We start from the raw sequence: 24,167 nt of genomic DNA on the forward strand, positions 1-24,167 counted from the left end.
AAACCTGATCTCTGCTGTCAAGCTAAATCTGATTTTCCCAACCTGTGCTTCATTTTTTAACAAGCACAATGGGATCAACGTTTTCATGCCGATTAAATCATGGAGTAAGCGGCTGTGGTTCAGAAGAGATTAGCACTGTCAAAAAAAGCATTTCCTTTTCTGCTCTATTGTAAAACCTTCAGACTTCAGGCAGAAAACAAGTGTTAGGTTTCTCTGACAGATTTCTACTTTGCATAACAATAATTTCAGACTTTGAGAAAAAAAAAGTATTATGCTCATTGGAAATTAACAACAGTTAACAGATGGATTTAACAGCTACAGATTAATGTTCCTGTGCCTGAAAGAATTTCAGCTGCCTAAACTTTATCCTAATAATAGCTAATAATGTTACCTGCCTGAGGTACTGTAACCTACTTGTCAAAGATTGGACTACTTGGAATTAATCCCAAGCTGTCTGATACAGATGCCCAGATTGTAACCAAGTATACTGATCTACAAACTGGTAATGGGAGCAAATAAACAAAATTTAACAAAAGACGTTTCACTGTGTGGTATAATTTTGTGTTTATTTCTTTGTTTATCAATTCAATTCAATTCAATTTTAATTATACAGCACTTTATATTGTAAGGTAGACCCTACAATAATACATACAGAGAAAAACCCAACAATCATATGACCCCCTATGAGCAAGCACTTTGGCGACAGTGGGAAGGAAAAACTCCCTTTTAACAGGAAGAAACCTCTGGCAGAACCAGGCTCAGGGAGGGGCGGCCATCTGCTGCGACCGGTTGGGGAGAGAGAAGGAAGACAGGATAAAGACATGCTGTGGAAGAGGTTACTATAAGTGTACAAGAGCTAGCTAAATGGCAATTTTTCAGCCGTTAACTCGTTGATATTTCCAGCCACTTACAACTGCTGATAAGAAAAGTTTTGGATTAACAAAATTTAAAAAAAAGTTCACAGCCATACCAAAATGCATGCTAATCAGTATGCTTAGTAAACAGGTGTATCATGTTAGTATACAGTTAGTAGTGAAGGTCAACGTTACTACAACACACTGCATAGAAATATGTGCACAAAATGTTATTGTAGTTATTTAGCATGTTATTTTGCATTCTTGTAAAATGATATGGCCATGGTGGTGCAAAACCGAAAGTAACAGTCTCACCAAAATGAGTTCATATTGACTCTTTGGGAGGTTTTTAATGTCAGTTGAAATATTAAAGTTGAAAAATCTAGTTAATCAGATCCATTTATTCAAAATCTGATTTTTTAAAATAGAAATGGCTTGGATCACATGACTTACAAAACCAAGCCTATAACTTAACAACCACCTCTAGACCTTGAGATTTTCTTTAACTTACCTCCTGTAATGCTATTTTTGATACACTTTTGTCCTTTGTCAGAGATAATGTATTTATCCAGGGAATGCTGGTATCACAAGGTGATGTGAATAAAGTGTATTGTAACAAACTAGGCTGTAGCTTAGTTGTTGTTGAAGGTGACATTCGTAAACTCTCTTAGGCCTGAGTGATTCCAGTCCTTCCAAAGTGCCCTGTATACAAATGAGATCATGTGGCTGAGAAATCCAATTTAAGCTGGCAGTGTTAAGTGCAGAAGACGTTGAGAGCAGAGGTGGGGGAGATGGCGTCAGCTTGACCAGCTGCACTTGTGACACTGGGGTGTTTTATTTTAAGTACAACATCTGCTACATTTATTTTCCACATGGTTTGTCTTACGTGCTTTCAATAGCTTTTCTTGTGGAAATAAAAGACTAATGCTTATTTTGTTCTATTAAGAAGAAACCTAATTGTTAAAATTATTGAGTTTCAACAGTCCTTTCTACTTGTGCTTGTCAGTTTTAGTTTATTGTGTTGAAGCAGAAGACGTTCAAACGTCTTCGTTTGAACGTTTCTGGGGAGGTGAATGTAACCAAATGGCTAGAGCTAGAGAGAACTCTAATTGGATTACCACGCAGTACTTCAACAGAATCTCTCTCCCGATCCCACTGCTGGCGATCATCAAAGAAAACCCAGTGTTCCCCCGTGAGCAAACACGGGATTAACTGCTCAGTCGTGTCAGTTTTGAACCAATACGACCGCGCTGGTTCTTCTGCTTTCAAAAAGACAACTTCAGCTTTAACTTCTAACCGAGACTTGGAAAATTCAAGCTGCATGTTGGATTTCCAATGCAATGATCATACAATCTGATGAACGGGGCTGGTGGTGCCTTTGCAAAGAGTCACACGGAGAAGCGCAGTGGCTTTCGTGCATTTCAAAATTCTCTCTGACTTTTTTTGAAAATGGAAATTTGACACTATCATCAGAGAAAGATTAGGATGCTTTATTCTGCTTTACTCTTTTTTCCCATCACTTTAACAGCCCAGAGCGACTGACCATGCACACGATTAAGCCTTTGATGACACTGCGTTTTGGAGTCTTCAGGAATCCTAACCTCTTTGGCACCGACAAAGACTTATCAGTAGTGATAAAGGATTGTCCTTGTTCGTTTGGGAAATTCAACACAGCAAAAAACTGATGGAAGTCGGGAAACTGGCAGGATTGAGTTTCCTGGGGGGTAGAAGGAATCATCATATTTCAGAGAGCCAATGGACTCCAAGGTAATTGAGAATTCCTAGACTTCTTCTGGCTCCCACAAGGATTTTCCAAGAGTGTTTTGGACGGAGGAGGATTTAAATGGTGCTAATAACGGAGGAACAAGGTAAAGGTTCAAAGGTTCAAGAGAATGGAGTGGCTGGAGGAGTCAGAATTAGTAAGACTGAGTATAGAACCAATAAAGTGGATATGGATATTCCTGTCATGTCCATCACCAAGGCTGGCAAAGACGACGATGAGAGCGAGGAATCAAGCGAGGCAGATAATGAGGAACTTGAAATCGATTACACTCGAAATTACTGGGAGGATGAGGACGATATCTACCAGGAATTTGAAGAGTTGGACTTTGAGACCTTGCCCGATCGCTCAGACACACAGAGCATTGCCTCAGATGACTCCTTCTATCCCCTCGACAATTCAGTCACCTCTCACATGCGCTACTCGTTTAGCTCTGACAGTCCAGAGCCCATCTCCTTCTTCAAGGCCTGCTGCAACAACAATGCCGTCATTGTCAAGATCATGATCAGACAAGGAGTGACTGAAGAGGAAGTGAAGGAGACGGACAGAAACAGAAGAGTTGGTATCTGTGCATTTATTAGAATAACGTCTTTGACAAAGTCTCACGCACCTTTTTATTCATAAATAATGTTTTTTTTATGAAGAAATTAATAGCAGTACAAATACAAAACTGCGCTGCTGTCTTTCAACGTCATCAGTACAGTTGTGTTCATAAGTACCTTTGCTTCTGTACATGTAATGTGTCAGTAGGTCTTACCTTGGTCTCGACTTAACTTTACAAACAATAACAAAACCATATTAAGGTAGACTGCTTGATAAAAAAAAAAAGCATCTAATAAAAGTGCCTAGGTGGCTATCAGCACATAGTCTTCAAAAGGACATATAAGAATATGCTTACAAGATATACGATGACTCGTGACAGCTGTGCAGCACTGAGGGTTCGGTCATAATTCAGTCGTATACAGATATGATAGAACTTTGACAGACATTTATGCAAACACACCATTCACTGTGTCAGATTACACACCTCAAAAGCAATTTTACATTTAAATAATTTGAAAGTGCAAAACAAAATATTACACACCTGTGATTTTCTTATGACACCCTTTATGCCTGCTTCTTTTATTAGTAGTTGTAAATTGAGTAAAAGAATGTTATCATCATCCTGCTCTATCACTGATATCTGGTTTTTCTGTCAGGTCAGCTGAGCATGGTCCAGCTCTTAAAACCCAGTAAGACACTGAAGGTCAGATCCTAAAGGAGGTTCAGAGCAGTTGGTTAAGCCTTCAGTGACAGATGGGCCAGTGCAGTTACAGTTATGATGCGCAAAAGAAGACGTCACACACAACGCGCTCTGCTTAGACCCAGAGCAAACAGTATTGTTTGACTGATGGCCCTTAATATAAAGACTTCGGACTTTACGTTTCCCAATTTTTGCTTTAAGTTATTTTGTTATTTACATAATAATGTAAATAACCTAATAATGATCCTTATTGCTGTTTTAGAGAGGAGCGGTGCTTCAAAGGATAGTTGCAGATTTCTGTCAGAATCTGCAGAAAATACAGTACAAATAAAATGTTCACGTTTGTCCAACATTGTCTTCCCAACAGTTTCACTAACATCTACAATGGATGGCCAGGAAGCGTTTGCGATGTCTTCTCGGGCGCTGATAATTGGCGTCTGTCTTGTGTCAGTGACGTAAAAGACGGATTTAATGCGACATGACCATTCAAACAGCAGTTGCTTTCTAAAACATCGGATATGTATCGGATTCAGTACCACATACGAAAGTGACCCAGATCGGATTTGAAAATATCGGATTTGTGCCGTTCACACTGTCATACCATGATCGGATATGGGTCGCATAGGGTCAAAAAAATCGGATTTGATGCGCTTTCGCCTGCAGTGTGAACGTAGCCAAAGTCTGAGTCACAAATCTAACTCTAGTTTCCAGCTGGTTAAAAAAATCTCTTTGTGTACCAGGCTGTTAAAAGGCACATTTACAGCACATTAATGCTTTAAAGTTGGACATTTTATAACATGGTAGTCAATGGGATAGCTCACTTTGAAACCAGCTGCAGCTGACCACTAAAGGAAGCACAGTTCTTGGCGCTTTTGGCACGTTTTTGTTCTTAACAAAGTTAAGAAAGCTGTGTTTTGTTGTTAATCTGAAGATAAATTTGAAAGTGAACTTATTTCCGAACATTTCTGCACACTGACCCTATGGCACTGGGTAGGAGATTCTGTATGTCTGTTGAGCTGGAACACACAGAGGAGAGTAGTTCTGGATTAATGTGACAGTAGCGTCCTTAGGGTCGCCTTGATTATGAATGTGTTGTCATGGAAGTGAGCGAGGTGTTGCTATCGAATTGGCTGACATCATCTCTATCAACAGCTTGCTTTTTTACCAAAACTGAGTATTATTCCAGCTGTTTGAAAAACGATGACCCAATGCCCTTTAGATCTGCTGTCTCTATGGGAAATTCTTCTTGGAATCACAGCACTGTGGAGTCAACCCACTCACTGTTTGCACTCTTTGTGAAGCACAAAAGACCCAATTATTAGTATATGACTGCAAACTGGATGTCATCTTTAATATGTGTTGTGTTGGAAGCAGACTGGCCCGAGACTGCAGCAGAAACCTCAAAACCCATCTCAGTCTTCTTGTGCATCTACCAGCAGCATGCCCAATTCATAAACTTTGGCATTTTCTAACAAAAGCAAACTGAAAATGTGTGCACACTACAAATGGATAAAGAAAGCAATGACCAGTGGATTTTGTTTTTCTTTGTACAGATAAGACATATTTACAAGGAAAAATCACTCATTCTGATTCTAGATCCTTAAACTTTTAAATAAAAATCATGCAAATCTAAACCTCTTTGGGTTTTGTACTGTTAATCAGACAAAAACAAATTTAAATGAGACCAATAATCAAGGACATGTTTTGTGAATAATCAACACCAAAAATAATAGTTGCAATCTTAATAGTTTAACTTCATGGCACTGCTATTGTCTTAAAGTTGAATAACTGCCATTACTTGCCTTGCAATCAAGTTCAGGTTGAGCAATAAAAGCTTCTTCTAAAGCAAAAACATGTATGATATTTTTTCATTGTTGTACTACAAGATTATGGAAGACTGATGTGCACAAAATGTCTCGTTGTCTTGACTGGACACAAACCTACTATTACATGTGGTGTAACAGTACAGCTAAACTCTATTAGATCACATGATTTGTTTATAGGCTGTCCAAATCTCAGTGAAATTATTAAAAATAAACCATTCGATATAGTCAGTGTCTGTGGATTACTCCCTTCTAATTGGTGCTGATAGGACAGATATTTAACACTGTAAATAAAATGTAATTACATATTGCAAGTGCCTTTTCTATCAAAATGATTTCAAAAAGAAAACAAAAATATTGAAATCAGATCTACAAACTATCTGTAGAATATCAATGCGTTTCACAACGACTGTATGTATGTAATCTACAAGGTTTTTCTATAAAATGAAGCAGCACTACAAAGAAAATACCAATTTAGCTGTAAGCTGAGGGATTTCCTGTAAACTGTGGACTCATTTGTATCTTGGTAATCACGTCTGTAACATTTAAGTTTAGGTCTACATCGTCAAAGCTTCCAAGCCTAACCATAACTGTAAACCCAGGTAATAAGATTATGTTTGTTTTTTTAAAAAAAATTAAGTTGTTCTACCAAGTCTGCGCAGGAAATATGTGTTTTTCCAAAAAAGTAAGGCTTAAGGTAGGGTTAGGGTTATCAGTTATATGATTTTGACTTCAGGAGCGATGAAGTTGACTGGAATGACTGAAACAGGAATGTAGCAATCAGTGATCTGGGATCTTTAAGTGTTCTGCGAACCTTACAATCAGGAGCATCTTTGAGTTTTTAAGTAATATATCCAGACGAGAGTTATTTGCTTGCCTGGACTTTCAGAAGTGCTATCACAGCTGTCATGGAAGATGGCAGGTGTGCTTTTATCCATTGTGGTTTAACGTATGTTCATTGCAGGAATACACGCACACACAGTATTGACTACACTAACACTAATGTCATCTACAAACTGAACCTGCAGTGTGCCACTTTGCTGACCAGATACACTAAACGATTTAACAGCAATGACCTTTTAAAACAAATGCAAATCTGCTCAAAGCAACTTTGTTTAGTGCAAAAAAAGATTGTCCAGCCCGAAACCTTTACCAGTCTGTGTTCCCACTCACTGTGACAAAAACAAAACAGAACACCACCCTGTTATTCACATGTAAGCAGGCAGACCAGTAAGATTTATTTTTTTATGGCAATCACCACATTGCTTTTTGTCCTGGAGGTGAATATTTTTATAGAGCCATAAAAAGAGAATATAACAACAAGCTTCACTGTAAATAAGAATGATTTTGTGTGTGTGTGTTTTAGGAGCTGAAATAAATCACAGAAAAAGAAAACGTTGGATCTCAAGGCGTCTTGTTTTTGTGTTTCAGTCTGGCTTGATTGTGGCGTGCTATAACGGCTATGTGGACGTGGTCATCGCTCTTTCTCAATGCCCGTATCTGGATGTTAACTGGCAGGACAACGAGGGGAACACCGCTCTTATAACTGCAGCTCAAGCAGGTAACCACAGTCCATACTTGCACACAAAAATTTAAAAAATGTTTTAAAAACAGAGGTTTTGAAACTGAGTATACTTTTTAAATTCAATAGTCTAATCATTTAAATTCTTTCTTGTTATTCTTTTACAGAATGTTTCTTGTTATGACAGCTTGCAAATGATTTTTTTCTTGAAATAATAACAAATATTTCATCTTACATATCTTAAATTGTTCTTGTTTTTCTAAGAACAGTCAAACTTACTCAGATCATACAATGTTTAGTAAAAATGTCATAACAAGTTTCTTCTATATGTTATTTAAAAAGCTGGGTGGCTGATTTGTATGTTTTATATACAAAACTCCAACAGTAACATAAACAGTCAGATAATGAAGTAAAATATAAAATACATAATGCCGCTTAATGTATGCACAAGCTAATATGTTGAGCCGTAAGTTTGGTATGTGCACTGTTCCAGTGAAGGCTGGACTCTCTCTGCACTCCAATGTACGCTGCTCCTTTGTGGAAGAGCTACAGAGAGAGCGGTGTGCAGAAACTCACTGTAGCATATAATGATGGATTTAGGCTGATGCTCAAGTTGCAAAGGTGGAGCAGTGCAAGCCATATGTTTGTTAGTGTTGGAGTTCCTACCTGTCATGCTATATTTCACAATCTGATGCACAGTTGTATGTGTAGCGTAAAGGACTCCAGAATGTAATTTGTAAAACACACACAGATAGCTAGACAGGAACACATGTGTGTGTGCATGTGTTCCTGTCTAGCTATCTTTATGAGGCTCGAAATCTGCATTCTACTATACTTGTGAGAACCAACAGTCACTTGTGAGGACACACACACCGTTCCTCACAAATTTGAAGGCCTTTTTGAGGTTCAAAATGTGGTTTTAGTGTCAGGGTTACAATTAGGTTATGGTTAGGTTTAGGGTAAGGGTTAGGGTTAGGCATTCATTTTTAATGGTTAGGTTTAGGGTAAGGGGCTAGGGAAAGCATTATGTCAATGAAGGTCCTCACTAAGATAGCTGAACGGGCTTGTGTGTGTGTGTGTGTGTGTGTGTAAAAGCCCTCCATGGTAATCACATTCTATAATGATGTCATTGATACATCATATAGAATGTGATGATGTCACAGCTTCAGAGCTGTGTTTTCTCCACAAACACACGACTTCAGTTATGTTACAGATTGCTAGTTGTTGATCTGTAACTGTGATTTTCTTCCAACCTTGCAAATGTTCCATCAACAAATGCAGAAAAACATGCGACTCTGTGAAGCCCAAAGATCCCAGAATACGTTGGAATGTCTTTCCGATGAAACCTTTTGGTTTAAATTGAAAGACGTGACCACCTACGGCCATCTTAAGATGGAAATTTACACAGTGGGTAACTGGATCCCAAAATTCTGGGAGGATGAAAAATTATCTGTGCTACAGATAGAGCAGATAGTTTTTGAAGAACGCTTCTGGACCATCATGGAAAACGAAGTCCTGTGTGCCCACATCCAACACGAAGCCTTCAAGGTGGCTGATCTGATCAGGAGAGAATGTGAGAGTCGGAAGAAGCCAGCAAGACAAAAGAAGAATGAAAAACCAGCCAAGCTGCGCCAAAGGACAACTTCTTGTCCGTTCTGAAAAATTCTGAAAAGCTTGCTCACCTCCAGAAGGAAGCAAATAAAGTGGCTGAGCTGATTAAGAAAGGGGACAATTGTTAGAGTGGATTGTTAAATGTTTGTCATTTTTATGCTTGCCAACTCTGATGATAGGGATTCCACTGTCCTTCCCCCCAGATTCTCGGTGTTCTGGGTAGGGGGCTGTAGTGTTTTATTGCAGATACATCCTATCTGGAGGATCTACTTCTTTTGATGTAAGCTTCCTGCGGTTACGACCCTTTGGTCAGCAGGAGGTCTAACACACACACACACACACACACACACACACACACACACACACACACACACACACACACACACACATTCCTACTTACATATAGAAGTTCACACATATACATACAATGCCTTAGAAGCATGTGGGCGTTGCTTTGCTGTGTTTTGTGTGAACTGTCTCTCAATAAAAGCCAGCGAGAGGAGGCCATCATCGGGGTTCATTGTCGTGCTGGACACAGATGAGAGGCCTCCCTTGCGCAAGTAATCGATCGAACACTGTTGCCTTGTTTTTCTTTCATGGGAATAAGTCCTGGATACAGCGGGGTCTGAGTTTAGACCCAACAACAATCTTTTGTGTATCCGTGTTGGTATGAAGACTGTAATTAAGTTACGTTTCAAAGCTCATTTTTATTTCTCCATGACATCAACAAGCATCTGAAATGTAGTGGGCAAACTGCACCTTCCAAAGGCCATCACTGTGTATTAGAGGAAATCATCAGGTATCATAAATGTGCTTCAGTTAGCTAACGGGGCCCATGGACATGACTTAATTCAGTTTCCTCCCTGAGATGCTCTGTTGGGCCTTTTTTACTGCAACATCTTCATTTGCAGCTTTCTTGTGTGTCTAAATGAAAAGCATGAGATCAGGTGAATTTATAAACTTGGGCTGTCCATGCAGTATGCGTTGATTCATTATCACAAAAACAAAAGGCAAATTACAAGAAGCTATATTTGGCTTAAACTGCACATAAAGGCACACAAAGTCTGTTTACTTCAGTTCATCCATCCATCACTGTGTAGTCATGCAGTGATGGACTATGTAAATACAGTCAGCTCCCTTCCACACATTTAAATTATTATTTTTTTTTTAATATGGAGATCTGTAAACCCTCAAAAGCCAAATATTTAATTGAAATACTAATCGAAGCAGGTGATTACGTACTGAAGGCATGAGTAGCATCACACGCTGCTTTTATTTAAAATGTTTCTTTTAAGTTTGTTTCCAGGGTAACTTGCCGATTTCAGCAGCTTATTCACTGGGAGGCCAATCCACGGCCTGGAAGCGTGTTTGGGATGATTGTCACACTGCGAAATGAAGCTGTTGACAATCAGATACTTTCCTGATAGTACTGTGCAGTGAAACAAATTCTGACAAGATCCTCACCAGCACTGGCTGAAATGCATCCATCACACCATCACAGAGCGTCAGACACTCCCTGTTACTCCTCTGTTCACAATGCTGACAATGATTTGAACCCAAATTTTTAAGTTTGACTTCATCTCTCCATAAAACCTGTTGCTGCTGATTTTCAGTCTAAAGAAAAACTCTTCAGAAAGACGACAGAACTATTGCTTGAGACCACTTTAAACGTGACAAGAACGTCTCGTTCCTTAGAAGCAAACCAGAAAGAAATGGGGGGTGGCTCAAGACTTTTGCACAGTTCTATACGGTGGAAGAAAATCTACCGCATAGAAAAGAGTCACACCGATTTTAATAGATCCAAATTATGATTTGTGTTGTATAATGGGGTCTGGTGGTTCCCATTGCGAGAATCACCGTTATTTGCTCACATTAATCCGCACCATCATAAGTAATTTCATAGTGATGCAGCCACATGTATCAGACATGGCGCCCTGGCCTCTCATCTGCTAACAATGATGAATGGCTCACTGCGGCCAATGATGAATAGCTGTAGGCTGCTCTTCATTTTCTGCTTCATTAAAAAAGTATCGATCCTTTTTCACACAAAAATCTTCAGCAGCACCTCAGATGACTCAGGGGACCACCACGACACACTGCACCATCACAAAAGTGCTTCCTGACCCTTTACTAAACTCTAGACTAAACTCTAGACTTAGTTTGGGAATCAAGGCAGTAATGAATTCATGTCCAGCCCAATGCTAAAACTGTATCGCGCTCACATCCTTAGCCTTAGCCTGGTTTTGCTCATTTAGGAATGTTGCAGCCAATTGCTCAGCATTTCTAAGAAAATATATTTAAAAATCTCATAATTACTACATCCTGATCTTAATGCACACTAAACAGTTTTGCTTGATGACTCAGTGCTAACCGATCTGACATGGGTTTTGGCATTATTTGGGGTTTGTAGTACTAGTGTGGTTTCATCCTGCAAAACAACAAGTGAAAGAGGAAGATATGCAAAGTAATGACAGTAAAGATGAAAGTGTGTAAGTGTTTTAAAAATAATAAGATCATAACTAAGATTTTTACAAAATATGTGTAACACAAATGTGATAGACGTATTTTTAGATTCTGCATGGCTATACTTTTCAAAGTGTTGTCTCAAATAAACCTGAAAGAGACAATTCAGAAGTTAGAATGAGTAGGTTTAGCGTTGTTTTTTTAATTAAAATGCTTTCACATAAAATCGTGTTATCAGCTAACGCTAGCAACCTTGGTTAGCAAGTTGCATCCATGCACTGTATGGGAGCAACAAACATAAATAAATAAACAAATAAAATATAATTTTACTCACCAAAACAGGAGCACAAACTTCAACAGCACCACAAAAAGGTCTGATTTAATGACTGGAATTAGCAGAGGTGAGGCCCTGCAGGAGCACCTGCCTGTGTTGGCACACCTGTCAGTCATAGCAGTCATGCTGCAAACTTTAAGACCAAACAAAGTCATGAAAGGTGAATTATAAAAAAGATTCAGGTTCAGCACATTTGTTATGGAGGAGGAAATTTGCTCTGGACTGAAAGTGATTTTTCTCTCAGGCAGTAAACGTGCTATTTTCATGGATGACGTTGGGCATTTCAACACTGGAGTCTATGGGGAACGACTCACTTTTGAAGCCAGACTCAAGTAGCCACTAGAGGAAACGCAGTTCTTTTGACATTTTAGAAATGGCTTCGTGTTTCAGCCACTGGAGACTGCAACTTAATGTCCACTGTGTTTTCAGAAAAATGTCATAGAAGTGACGTAGAAAGAAGAAGGAGAAAGCGGCTGCTGGAATATACAAATGCAGTCCTTTCATAACATGTGTTTTTTCTTGTGCAGGTCATGCCATCATCTCCAACTACCTACTGAACTACTTTCCTGGTCTGGACATCGAGAGGAGGAACTGTCACGGCTTCACAGCTTTGATGAAGGCTGCCATGCAGGGCAGGGCTGAGTGTGCTAGAGCGATCATGTTGGCAGGTATATAAATGCAATAAAGATCATGAAAGCCCCAACACTGAGAGGAAACAAAGAAAATATTTCTAAAAATTATTGTGATTTTCAAAAAAATCACCCCCAAATATCCATACAGGAGGTGATATCCAGGCTCGGGACTTTGGCCGGAAAATGACACCCAAGGAGTGGGCACTCTTCACCGGTCGGTATGAAACAGCCCGCCTGATGAGTCGGCTGATGTCCAACCCTTGTCCTGAGCAGTTCTGTGACTCCTTCTCCCTGGAGTGGCCACTGCTGGAGGTTAATACACGTTTCTTAATTTTGGGTCAACTGTTGAAGGCACCGCATTTAAAATATAATCCAATTTTCAAGTTAAATATTTCTTTTTTAAATGAAATATTTGGTCTTCTACAGGAGTTGGTGGCCCAGGCCCAAGAGCCAAAGACCTGTAAGCAGCGTTTGATCAACCTTCTTTCCTGCTGCCCTTATAGATTTTACATCAACAACAAGGTAAAACCTATGGAAGATGGTGTCCTTGAACACATGGTCCGGATCACCACGGGACTGTCCAGTCCGCTTATCGCCACAGCTTGCCGCACGGTGTGTCCGAGCAGCCCGCCGTGCATCGGAAAACGTCGTCACGCGGTGCAGGAGATCCTAAAGAGGCAACGTCTGGCGGAGCTGAAGCGCCTGGGCCCAGAGAGGCTAAACAACTACAAGAAACTTTTCCAGAACTCACGGATCCTCCTCATCCCCAGGGAGAAGGATCGGAGGGCCAGTCTCCAGCCTCAGCTGCTAAGCAATATGGCAGCGGCGTCCACAGTGGCCATAAGACGAGCCAGCCTGCTGCCACTCCATATGCTGAGGAGAAGCAGTGTGAGGCCGGGCCTAGTGGTTCCCAAGGTGAGGCTCTGCAAGGCCCCAGCTCCAAGCTACAAACCAGAAAAACTCAGAAGGAACAGTAACCAGAACCAGCTCCAGATACCCAAGTGGGATTATAAGATGAAGAAAATAGAGCGAATGCAGGAGGAGGAGCGCCAACGACTGCTACCCCTGATTAGGAGACGATGAAGGACCAAAGAAAGCTAAAGGAGACGTGGCTTACTGCAGCTTCAAAGTGCTCAGTGTAAATCTTGACATGGCTCTCAAAATGCATATTCTTGCAGAAAAAGACACTTTGTTAATGTAGACCAAACTGCTCATCGTCTTCTTTGTTAGGGTTTCCTGCAATGTTGCCTTTTTTCTACTTGAAACCACTCTTACTTTTTAAGGTGCACTTTGTGCTGGAATGTGGCAGATATGGGAGCACAAGAAAAATATCATGTACATGTAACATAATATCTCTTATTTCTGTTGGTATGCTGACAACATTCATTGTGTATTATTATGCATTCTATTGAATGTGGCAGAGAGTGGTGAGGTGCTTACTCAAAAAAAGGAAAACATCACACATTACTCATTACTTTTCTTAAAAGTAACCCAGTACTTAATTACTCATCATAGAAAGTAATCTGTGGACACTACTGGTTACATTACTTACATGTTACTCTATAATAAGTCCTGAAATGCATTGTCACATTAACTATAAACGTGAGGCTACAGTCCCACACGCTGACACAAATCCCTATCCTGATGAGGGCACAGCGTTAGCTTTAAACACAAAACCTACAACAAAACACAAAAATGAAATCAGGACAAAGAGAATTTAAAGGGATTATAGGAAAAAAAACCTCATCACTGCCTTTGTTACCTATCTAAAACCAGGCTCTACCTGCTGGGGTGGGCTCTTCATCCGCCCAGCTATACCCCTCAGCTAGCTATTCGCTAGCTATTTGCTAGCTTTGTGTTAGCAATAGCATGCTATCTATGCAGATGCCTCTGAAGAGCTGATGTTGTGTTAGCAGTATAACACATGTGTCTGTCCTGAATGCAGTTTGCACTTTGCAGTCTTGTTCTCTCGTGCAATAAAAATAAAAGTTGTAGACCTTTTTTTAAATTTTCCTCCTCCCTTAACTAAAATAAGCGGATTACAGTGCAAGTGCACATCAGGAGGAAGTCATAATTGATAGTTTTTTTCCTTCTACCTGCCCATTGTGCACATAATTTAAGAACCTTTGTAACTCATGTAATGAGTTCATGATATGATTGCTCAATTTAGTACAATAACGTGTTACATTACTGTGTTATTTAAAAATGTAATGGGATTACAGTTACGTGTTACTTTGGGATGGGTTAACACCCAACACCATAACCCACCTATAGGCGAAAACCACACACTACTGACCTTGTTGCTTGGAAACAATCCAGGTTTAACACACCAGCCATTGTTAATGGTTGACCTTCTGAGGTCTAAGCCATCATACGTAGGAACCATAAATCTACCCTAACTGTGTATTTTGGAGAAAGCCAATATAGACTTACAAGCAATATATTAATACCAAAAATGGCACATTCTGATTTTCTAGGGTTAGTGCTCGGTTAAAGCTGGGGATGGTGTAGATAATGTCATATTGAGAGGATTAAGCACACTGAAAGTTGTAAGATAAGACAGAAGTGAGATTATATCACAGGACAGAATGGTTTGGATGGAGACAAAGAATTGCAACAGGATGAGAGGTGTAAGAGAGGAATGCAGACATACAGAAATCACAGAGACACTATGGGTTAGCAAGGGTCTGTTTTGAAGCCTCATGTCTCATATTTCATCTTGGTATTTTGACCGATGAGCGAGGGGTGATTCTGGCTGAGAACCGAGAGACCCTGTATGCTCACATGACAGCAACTTATCAAACAGAACATTTGGACATCATGTTCTACTCAAGGGGATCAAAACTGAGACTCTAATCTTACCAGGAAAGGGTGTTTTGGGGTCATAGATTACTTTATGCCAGCTGCTTCCTTAAACTGAAGAACTCGGTTAGGTCTGTCAGACCCTTTTTTATCATCTATTTACTCTAAATGTAACACAATTTTTTTTTAAATTAAAACAAAGTTCCCCACTGATTTTTCAGTTTTGGAAGCTGTGTCCATCTTTTACAGTCCATGGGTCCTGTTTACCTTAGAAGAAAAAAGGGTAAAAGCCTTGGCGAAAGGGCACAACGTATTGGAAACTGACATACACATTTACTGGAGAGGAATACCAAGAGGGCGGGAATGGGGCTTTAAAGAGCAGGAAGGTGACAGCCAGTTGGAGGGATTTTAACAGGATGGAGAGAAGAGCTCCGACGCGGCCAAATGATGATTGGTGACTGGCTGTCACAGATGATAGCTGCAGACAAGGACAGCTGAACATTCAGGAGGAAGCCAGCAAGCCATTTTACATCAATACATAGTACAACAGGAATTTTCATGGAAGTGGAGAGCTTACGAGCAGTACTTGATAGCTGAGCTGAGAAGCCAGCTCACGCAGGCTTTGTGAGGGCTTTGTGGAGAATTTGAAAGGCAGCGCCAAAAATAAACAGCTTAGTGCTAGACTGTGACTTGTTGACTTCACAAAAAAACACCATGAGAAACATACACTGTCGTCTCGAACTCTGTGCATGAGATGAAGCACGTGTCCGAATTGTTCTGAACAAACATTAAAACATTTTAAACTTGCCAGCTCCATACTTTAACCCTCATGCTCCCCTTCGGGGCAGCCCCAGACCCCGGGGGTCTCAGAGTACCCCACCCTCAGTAGGGACCGGTGAATGAAAATGTTAACCCTCGTGCTCCCCTTCGGGGCAGCCCCAGACCCCGGGGGTCCCAGAGTACCCCACCCTCAGTAGAGACCGGTGAATGAAAATGTTAAAAAAAAACAGAACGATCATTTGGGGTCGAAGAGTGCCCCAGAGCGATTCTAATGGGTTCGTCAGGGGATCGGGAAAGAAAACGTAGCACTTGGGGACCACGCACAGAAGCTGCTGCGGCACCATGGGGGTCATTGATACCCCAGTACATGAAAATTAAGCATAATCACAATAATAATAATAATAATGATAATAATAATAATAATAATAATAATAATAATAATGAGAAGAAGAAGAAGAAGAAGAAGAAGAAGAATACAACACACAGATGCTTCTGAGTTTTATTTTATTTTATTTGAAATTACACTCACGATACAACTGAGGCAATCTGGAAGGCAAAATAAAAGTCAACAACGGGGTTGAATCAGCCTTTCAAGACAAACGAATCTCAGTAGATATGTCAAGAACAGGTTTACATGAAAAAAAAAGAAGGTTTACATTAAAAAAATATCAACAAACTGTCCGTGTTTCAGGCGCTCGGTGCTGTACAGCGCCTCCTGTGGACGAACGTCATAGAGCCTGCCCGAAACTAGGAGAAAAATTGAAATGGGAGTGGCAGCCACAGAGGGAAATGACGGTGTTGTGCCAAAAAGTGATTGTCTGCCAAAAAGTGATTTCCGCTATTTGCCAAAAACTGATTGCTCGTATTTAAACTGCTATAAGTAACTTGTTGGCCTATAATATGTGAAACATATGTCAAATGCATCCCTTATGGATGACATAAAGTCATCTTGAGCCACAAACAACATTCGTGTAACAAAGTAGAAGCCGCAATCAGTTTTTGGCAGTGACTTTTATGTAACCTTTATTTATGCAGTTAAAAAAATCTCATTAACATTAAAAATGTCTTTTGTAAGAGTAAGTTGGCCAAGAGGACAGCAGAAATGGCAGCAAATATTACAATAGTTCTGTAAAAATATTTTAAGTGGGGATAAAGGACCGGATAGGTTATAATGTAAGTACAATAACACAGAATTATAAAGATACTTGAAAAACAGATTATTCTTTAATTCTATATATAACCCCTTTGTAAACCCTGTTCACCGAAGTGTGTTTACGAACATACGTAAAGATATTACACATAAAAAATACACAGAAACACTGGAAATCAGTTTTTGGCAGGAAATCACTTTTTGGCACAACAACGGCATACCATTTTAGGGACATGCGCAATGGGGGGGTGCGTTTTTAAAACGCCCCCCCCCCCCCCCCCCCCCCCCAGGGCTGTATTTTTGATTACAATATCAACAAACTGTCCGTGTTTCAGGCGCTCGGTGCTGTACAGCGCCTCTGGTGGCTGTGAATACATGATATAAATCTCACCATAGGATGCGTGCATTGAAAGAATCAGCCTTTTGTTACAAACGAATCTCAGTAATCTCCTTTGCAACACTCTGTGACCAGCCGCAGCTGGCCGATTTTCACCACATCCTCTCCCACCAGTTTGTCGCCCTCTGCCTCTTTTCTGAGACAGCTGTCGGTGAGAGACTCGGGCGAAACGTCCTCTTTGAAAGCGTACGCATCCCCCAGGATGGTGTTTCCGGACGCACTCTTTCTCGAGCCTGTTTTACCGACCAGAAGGAGTCTCAGTTCTTCACGGGTCGCAGAGCCTGCGGGGTTGGGGAAACGATGGTTACATTTGAATCATTCTAGAAAAAAACAAAACAAAACATGAAACACTACGTTACACTAGGCTATTCTTTTGTTATCTTTGTATCGATGTTGACAGCAAGCAGTTTGTCTACATAAAGCGAGTACCACAAGCAGCACACAACCCTGGGATTGCACTTTACCTTTGTATCGATGATGACAGCGAGCAGTTTGCCCACGTAACGCGAGTAGCACAAGCAGCACACGTCCCTGAATCCGGCCTTTGGTCGCCAACATTTTCAGTAAGCTAAGAAAAGGAGAAAGGAAAAAGAGGTGAAATTAAGGCACATTCAGGGAAAGTCTTTCAGATCAGATTAAAGTTAAACCACACTGAAAATACGCGTTGAATAAACCATGACCCCAAACTGGTCGGTTGTCCCACGTGTTTCCCCGTAGCTGCTCCGGGCGCGCACACAATGAGCCCTGGTTTCGCGACGCAGGCGTAGCAACAACCTCCTTCTCCTCCTCACTGCCTCCTGTGGGTGTGTGTGTGTGTGTGTGTGTGTGTGTGTGTGTGTGTGTAGGAGGTACTGGGTTCCTCAAAGACGGTGGTGTTCGCGTAACCCGCCCTCCGCAGACCTAAGCGTACGCTACCGAGGCACTTGAGAACGATGTAGAGGGAGCAAGGATGAGGAGGAGGTAAGGAGTGTCTGAAGTCCAAACGGAGGGTGGTGTTCGCGTAGTAGGCAGGCCACAGAGCTGCTCTTTCACTAGCGAGGCGCTTGAGAAAGATGTAGAGGGAGTAAGGAGTACGAGGAGCAACGGAGAGCCCGAGGTCCAACTAGAGGGCGGTGTTCGCGAAACCGGCCATCCGCAGGCCTAAGCGTACGCTCGCGAGGAGCATAAACGGAGGGCCATGTTCACGTAATGGGTAGGCCAAACGGCTGCTCTTTCACTAGCGAGGCACTTGAGAACAATGAGAGGGAGCAAAGAGGAGGAGGAGACACGGAGAGCCTGAGGTCCAACTGGAGGGCGGTGTTCACGTAATAGGCAGGCAAAACAGCTTCGCTTTCACTAGCGAGGCACTTGAGAACGATGTAGAGGGAGCAACGAGGACGAGGAGCAACGGAGAGCCCGAGGTCCAACTGGAGGGCAGTGTTCGCGTAATAGGAAGGCCAAACAGCTTCTCTTTCACTAGCGAGGCGCATGAGAACGAAGGAGAAGGAGCAAGGAGGACGAGGAGCAACGGAGATCCCGAGGTCCTCACCGAAGGGGGTGTTCGCGAAACCGGCCCTCCGCAGACATAAGCGTACGCTAGCGAGGAGCATAAATGGAGGGCGGTGTTCGCGTAATGGGCAGGCCAAACAGCTGCGCTTTCACTAGCGAGGCACTTGAGAATGATGGAGAGAAAGCAAGGAGGACACGGAGGCACGGAGAGCCCGAGGTCCAAATGGAGGGCGGTGTTCGCGTAATAGGCAGGCCAAACAGCTGCTCTTTCACTAGCGAGGCGCAGGGGAACGATGTAGAGGGAGCAAGGAGGACGAGGAGGCATGGAGAGCCCGAGGTCCAACTGGAGGGCAGTGTTCGCGTAATAGGCAGGCCAAACAGCTTCTCTTTCACTAGCGAGGCGCATGAGAACAAAGGAGAGGGAGCAGGGAGGACGAGGAGCAAAGGAGATCCAGAAGTCCTCACCGAAGGCGGTGTTCGAGAAACCGGCCCTCCGCAGACATAAGCGTACGCTAGCGAAGAGCATAAACGGAGGGCGGTGTTCGCGTAATGGGCAGGCCAAACAGCTTCTCTTTTACTAGCGAGGCGCTTGAGAACGATGTAGAGGGAGCGAGGAGGACGAGGAGCAACGGAGAGCCCGAGATCCAACTGGAGGGCGGTGTTCGCGTAATAGGAAGGCCAAACAGCTTCTCTTTTACTAGCGAGGCGCTTGAGAACGATGTAGAGGGAGCGAGGAGGACGAGGAGCAACGGAGAGCCCGAGTTCCAACTGGAGGGCGGTGTTCGCGAAACCGGCCATCCGCAGACCTAAGCGTACGCTCGCGAGGAGCATAAACGGAGGGCGGTGTTCGCGTAATGGGCAGGCCAAACAGCTGCGCTTTCACTAGCGAGGCGCTTGAGAAGGATGTAGAGGGAGCAAGGAGGACGAGGAGCAACGGAGAGCCCGAGGTCCAACTGGAGGGCGGTGTTCGCGTAATAGGCCCTCCGCAGACCTCAGCCTACTCTCGCGAGGAGCATAAACCGAGGGCGGTGTTCGTGTACTAGGCAGGCCAAACAGCTTCTCTTTCACTAGCGAGGCGCATGAGAACGAAGGAGAAGGAGCAAGGAGGACGCAGAGCAACGGAGATCCCGAGGTCCTCACCGAAGGCGGTGTTCGCGAAACCGGCCCTCCGCAGACATAAGCGTATGCTAGCGAGGAGCATAAACAGAGGGCGGTGTTCGCGTAATGGGCAGGCCAAACAGCTGCACTTTCACTAGCGAGGCACTTGAGAATGATGGAGAGAAAGCAAGGAGGACACGGAGGCACGGAAAGCCCGAGGTCCTCACTGAAGGGGGGTGTTCGCGAAACCGGCCCTCCGGAGACCTAAGCGTACGCTAGCGAGGAGCATCTGAATGATGTAGAGGGAGCAAGGATGAGGAGGAGGCAAGGAGTGTCTGAAGTCCAAATGGAGGATGGTGTTCGCGTAATAGGCAGGCCAAACAGCTGCTCTTTCACTAGCGAGGCACTTGAGAGTAATGTAGAAGGGGCAAGGAAGACGGGGAGCAACGGAGATCCCTAGGTCTTCACCGAAGAGGGTGTTCGCGAAACCCACCCTCTGCAAACCTAAGCGTACTCTAGCGAGGAGCGGGACAAGGATGTGGAGGGAGCAAGGAGGACGAGGAGGCATGGAGAGCCCGAGGTCCAAACGGAGGGCGGTGTTCGCGTAATAGGCAGACCAAACAGCTGCTCTTTCACTAGCGACGCGCAGGAGAACGATGGAGAAGGAGCAAGGCAGACGAGGAGCAACGGCGAGCCCGAGGTCCTCACTCAAGCGGCAAAGCGCTCACCTGCGAGGAGCAGGAGAATGGAACAGAAGGAGGTCGCAGGACGAGGAGGCAAAGAGAGTCCGAGGTCCTCACTTAGGCCGGTTTACGCAAACACTGCCGAGAAGGAGACGACGACGATGATGATGATGATGATGATGATGATGATGACGATCTAAATTTGAGAGTTGTTTCCTCCGGCGGTTCGGGGTCCCTCCGGACCCCAGTGTTTGCCATCGTAACTTACGAATGGCGGTTCGGGGTCCCTCCAGACCCCAGTGTTTGCCATCGTAACTCACGAATGTGTATTGGGGTTGCGAAATACCCCATCGTGGGTACGCTTTGACCCCATAGTAATCGTGGAGTAGAGAACATCCCTGCTCCTCTCGAAGGCCGGTTTACGCGTAACCCGAAGCCCATCACGCTAAGCGCTCGCCTGTGAGGAGCAGGAGAACGGAACAGAAGGAGGAAGCAGGACTAGGAGACAAAGAGAGTCTGAGGTCCTCACTTAGGCCGGTTTACGCGAACACTGCCGAGAAGGAGACGACGATAATGACGATGATGATGATGTGAAGTTGAGAGTTGTTTCCTCCGGCGGTTTGGGGTCCCTCCGGACGCCAGTGTTTGCCATCGTAACTTACGAATGGCGGTTCGGGGTCCCTCCATACCCCCGTGTTTGCCATCGTAACTTACGAATGTGTATTGGGGTTGCGAAATACCCCATCGTGGGTACGCTTTGACCCCATAGTAATCGTGGAGTAGAGAACATCCCTGCTCCTCTCGAAGGCCGTTTTACGCGTAACCCGAGGCCCATCCGGCTAAACGCTCCCCTGTGAGGAGCAGGAGAACGGAACAGAAGGAGGAATGAGGACTTGGAGGCAGGGAGAGTCCGAGGTCCTCACTTAGGCCCGTTTACGCGAACACTGCCGAGAAGGAGACGACGATAATGACGATGATGATGATGATGATGTGAAGTTGAGAGTTGTTTCCCCCGGCGGTTCGGGGTCCCTCCGGACGCCAGTGTTTGCCATCGTAACTTACGAATGGCGGTTCGGGGTCCCTCCAGACCCCAGTGTTTGCAATCGTAACTTACGAATGTGTATTGGGGTTGCGAAATACCCCATCGTGGGTACGCTTTGACCCCATAGTAAACGTGGAGTAGAGAACATCCCTGCTCCTCTCGAAGGCCGGTTTACGCGTAACCCGAGGCCCATCCGGCTAAACGCTCCCCTGTGATGAGCAGGAGAACGGAACAGAAGGAGGAAGGAGGACTTGGAGGCAGGGAGAGTCCGAGGTCCTCACTTAGGCCCGTTTACGCGAACACTGCCGAGAAGGAGACGACGACGATGATGATGATGATGATGACGATGATGATGATGATGTGAAGTTGAGAGTTGTTTCCTCCGGAGGTTCGGGGTCCCTCCGGACGCCAGTGTTTGCCATCGTAACTTACGAATGGCGGTTCGGGGTCCCTCCAGACCCCCGTGTTTGCCATCGTAACTTACGAATGTGTATTGGGGTTGCGAAATACCCCATCGTGGGTATGCTTTGACCCCATAGTAATCGTGGAGTAGAGAACATCCCTGCTCCTCTCGAAGGCCGGTTTACGCGTAACCCGAGGCCCATCACGCTAAGCGCTCGCCTGTGAGGAGCAGGAGAACGGAACAGAAGGAGGAAGGAGGACTTGGAGGCAGGGAGAGTCCGAGGTCGTCACTTAGGGCCATTTACGCGAACACTGCCGAGAAGGAGACGACGATAATGACGATGATGATGATGATGATGTGAAGTTGAGAGTTGTTTCCCCCGGCGGTTCGGGGTCCCTCCGGACGCCAGTGTTTGCCATCGTAACTTACGAATGGCGGTTCGGGGTCCCTCCAGACCCCAGTGTTTGCAATCGTAACTTACGAATGTGTATTGGGGTTGCAAAATACCCCATCGTGGGTACGCTTTGACCCCATAGTAATCGTGGAGTAGAGAACATCCCTGCTCCTCTCGAAGGCCGGTTTACGCGTAACCCGAGGCCCATCCGGCTAAACGCTCCCCTGTGATGAGCAGGAGAACGAAACAGAAGGAGGAAGGAGGACTTGGAGGCAGGGAGAGTCCGAGGTCCTCACTTAGGCCCGTTTACGCGAACACTGCCGAGAAGGAGACGACAATGATGATGATGATGATGATGATGATGATGATGTGAAGTTGAGAGTTGTTTCCTCCGGCGGTTCGGGGTCCCTCCGGACCCCAGTGTTTGCAATCGTAACTTACGAATGTGTATTGGGGTTGCGAAATACCCCATTGTGGGTACGCTTTGACCCCATAGTAAACGTGGAGTAGAGAACATCCCTGCTCCTCTCGAAGGCCGGTTTACGCGTAACCCGAGGCCCATCACGCCAAGCGCTCGCCTGTGTGGAGCAGGAGAACGGAACAGAAGGAGGAAGGAGGACTTGGAGGCAGGGAGAGTCCGAGGTCCTCACTTAGGCCCGTTTACGCGAACACTGCCGAGAAGGAGACGACGATGATGATGATGATGATGATGTGAAGTTGAGAGTTGTTTCCTCCGGCGGTTCGGGGTCCCTCCGGACCCCAGTGTTTGCAATCGTAACTTACGAATGTGTATTGGGGTTGCGAAATACCCCATCGTGGGTACGCTTTGACCCCATAGTAAACGTGGAGTAGAGAACATCCCTGCTCCTCTCGAAGGCCGGTTGACGCCTAACCCGAGGCCCATCACGCTAAGCGCTCGCCTGTGAGGAGCAGGAGAACGGAGCAGCAGGAGGAAGGAGGACTTGGAGGCAGGGAGAGTCCGAGGTCCTCACTTAGGGCCGTTTTCGCGTAACCTTGAACCCATCCGGCTAGGCGCTCGCCTGCGAGGAGGAGGAGAACGGAGCAGAAGGAGGAAGGAGGACGCTGAGGCAGGGAGAGTCCGAGGTCCTCACTGAGATCCGTTTACGCGAACACTGTCGAAAACGAGACGATGATGATGATGATGATGATGATGATGATGTGAAGTTGAGAGTTGTTTCCTCCGGCGGTTCGGGGTCCCTCCAGACCCCAGTGTTTGCCATCGTAACTTACTAATGTGCATTGGGGGTTGCGAAATACCCCATCGCGATTACAAAGGGGTCACAGTGTACCCACGGAGTTTAAAGCACCCCCAGTCCTCGCGAAGGCCGGTTTACGCGTAACCCGGGGCCCACCAGCTAGGCGCTTGCCTGCGAGGAGCAGGAGAACGGAACAGAAGGAGGTAGGAGGACCAGGAGGCAGGGAGAGTTCAAGTTCCCCGCTTAGGCCGGTTTACGCGTAACCCGGGGCCCATCCAGCTAAGTGCTCGCCTTCGAGGAGCAGGAGAACAGAGCAGCAGGATGTAGGAGGATAAGGATGCAGGGGGAGTCCGAGGTCCTCATGGAAGCCGGTTTACGCGAACACTGCCCTCTGCAAAGCTAAGCGTCGGACAGCGAGGCGCAGGAGAACCGAGGAGAAGGAGAAAGGAGG

The 24,167-nt window shown here is 44.4% G+C and overlaps 1 protein-coding gene across 1 annotated transcript; it reads left to right on the forward strand.

The window, feature by feature from the left end:
- The first annotated feature begins 2,003 nt into the window (after positions 1-2,003).
- On the forward strand, positions 2,004-15,423 carry ankrd33bb (ankyrin repeat domain 33Bb). Its single transcript, XM_063462543.1, has 5 exons — positions 2,004-3,192; positions 7,132-7,261; positions 12,158-12,298; positions 12,411-12,574; positions 12,689-15,423. Exons 1-5 carry the CDS (start codon positions 2,698-2,700, stop codon positions 13,343-13,345), a joined length of 1,587 nt encoding a protein of 528 aa, XP_063318613.1. The 5' UTR covers positions 2,004-2,697; the 3' UTR covers positions 13,346-15,423.
- Positions 15,424-24,167: the final 8,744 nt, after the last annotated feature.

Source organism: Pelmatolapia mariae, linkage group LG18 (assembly GCF_036321145.2).
Source record: "Pelmatolapia mariae isolate MD_Pm_ZW linkage group LG18, Pm_UMD_F_2, whole genome shotgun sequence".
Lineage (NCBI taxonomy): Eukaryota > Metazoa > Chordata > Actinopteri > Cichliformes > Cichlidae > Pelmatolapia > Pelmatolapia mariae.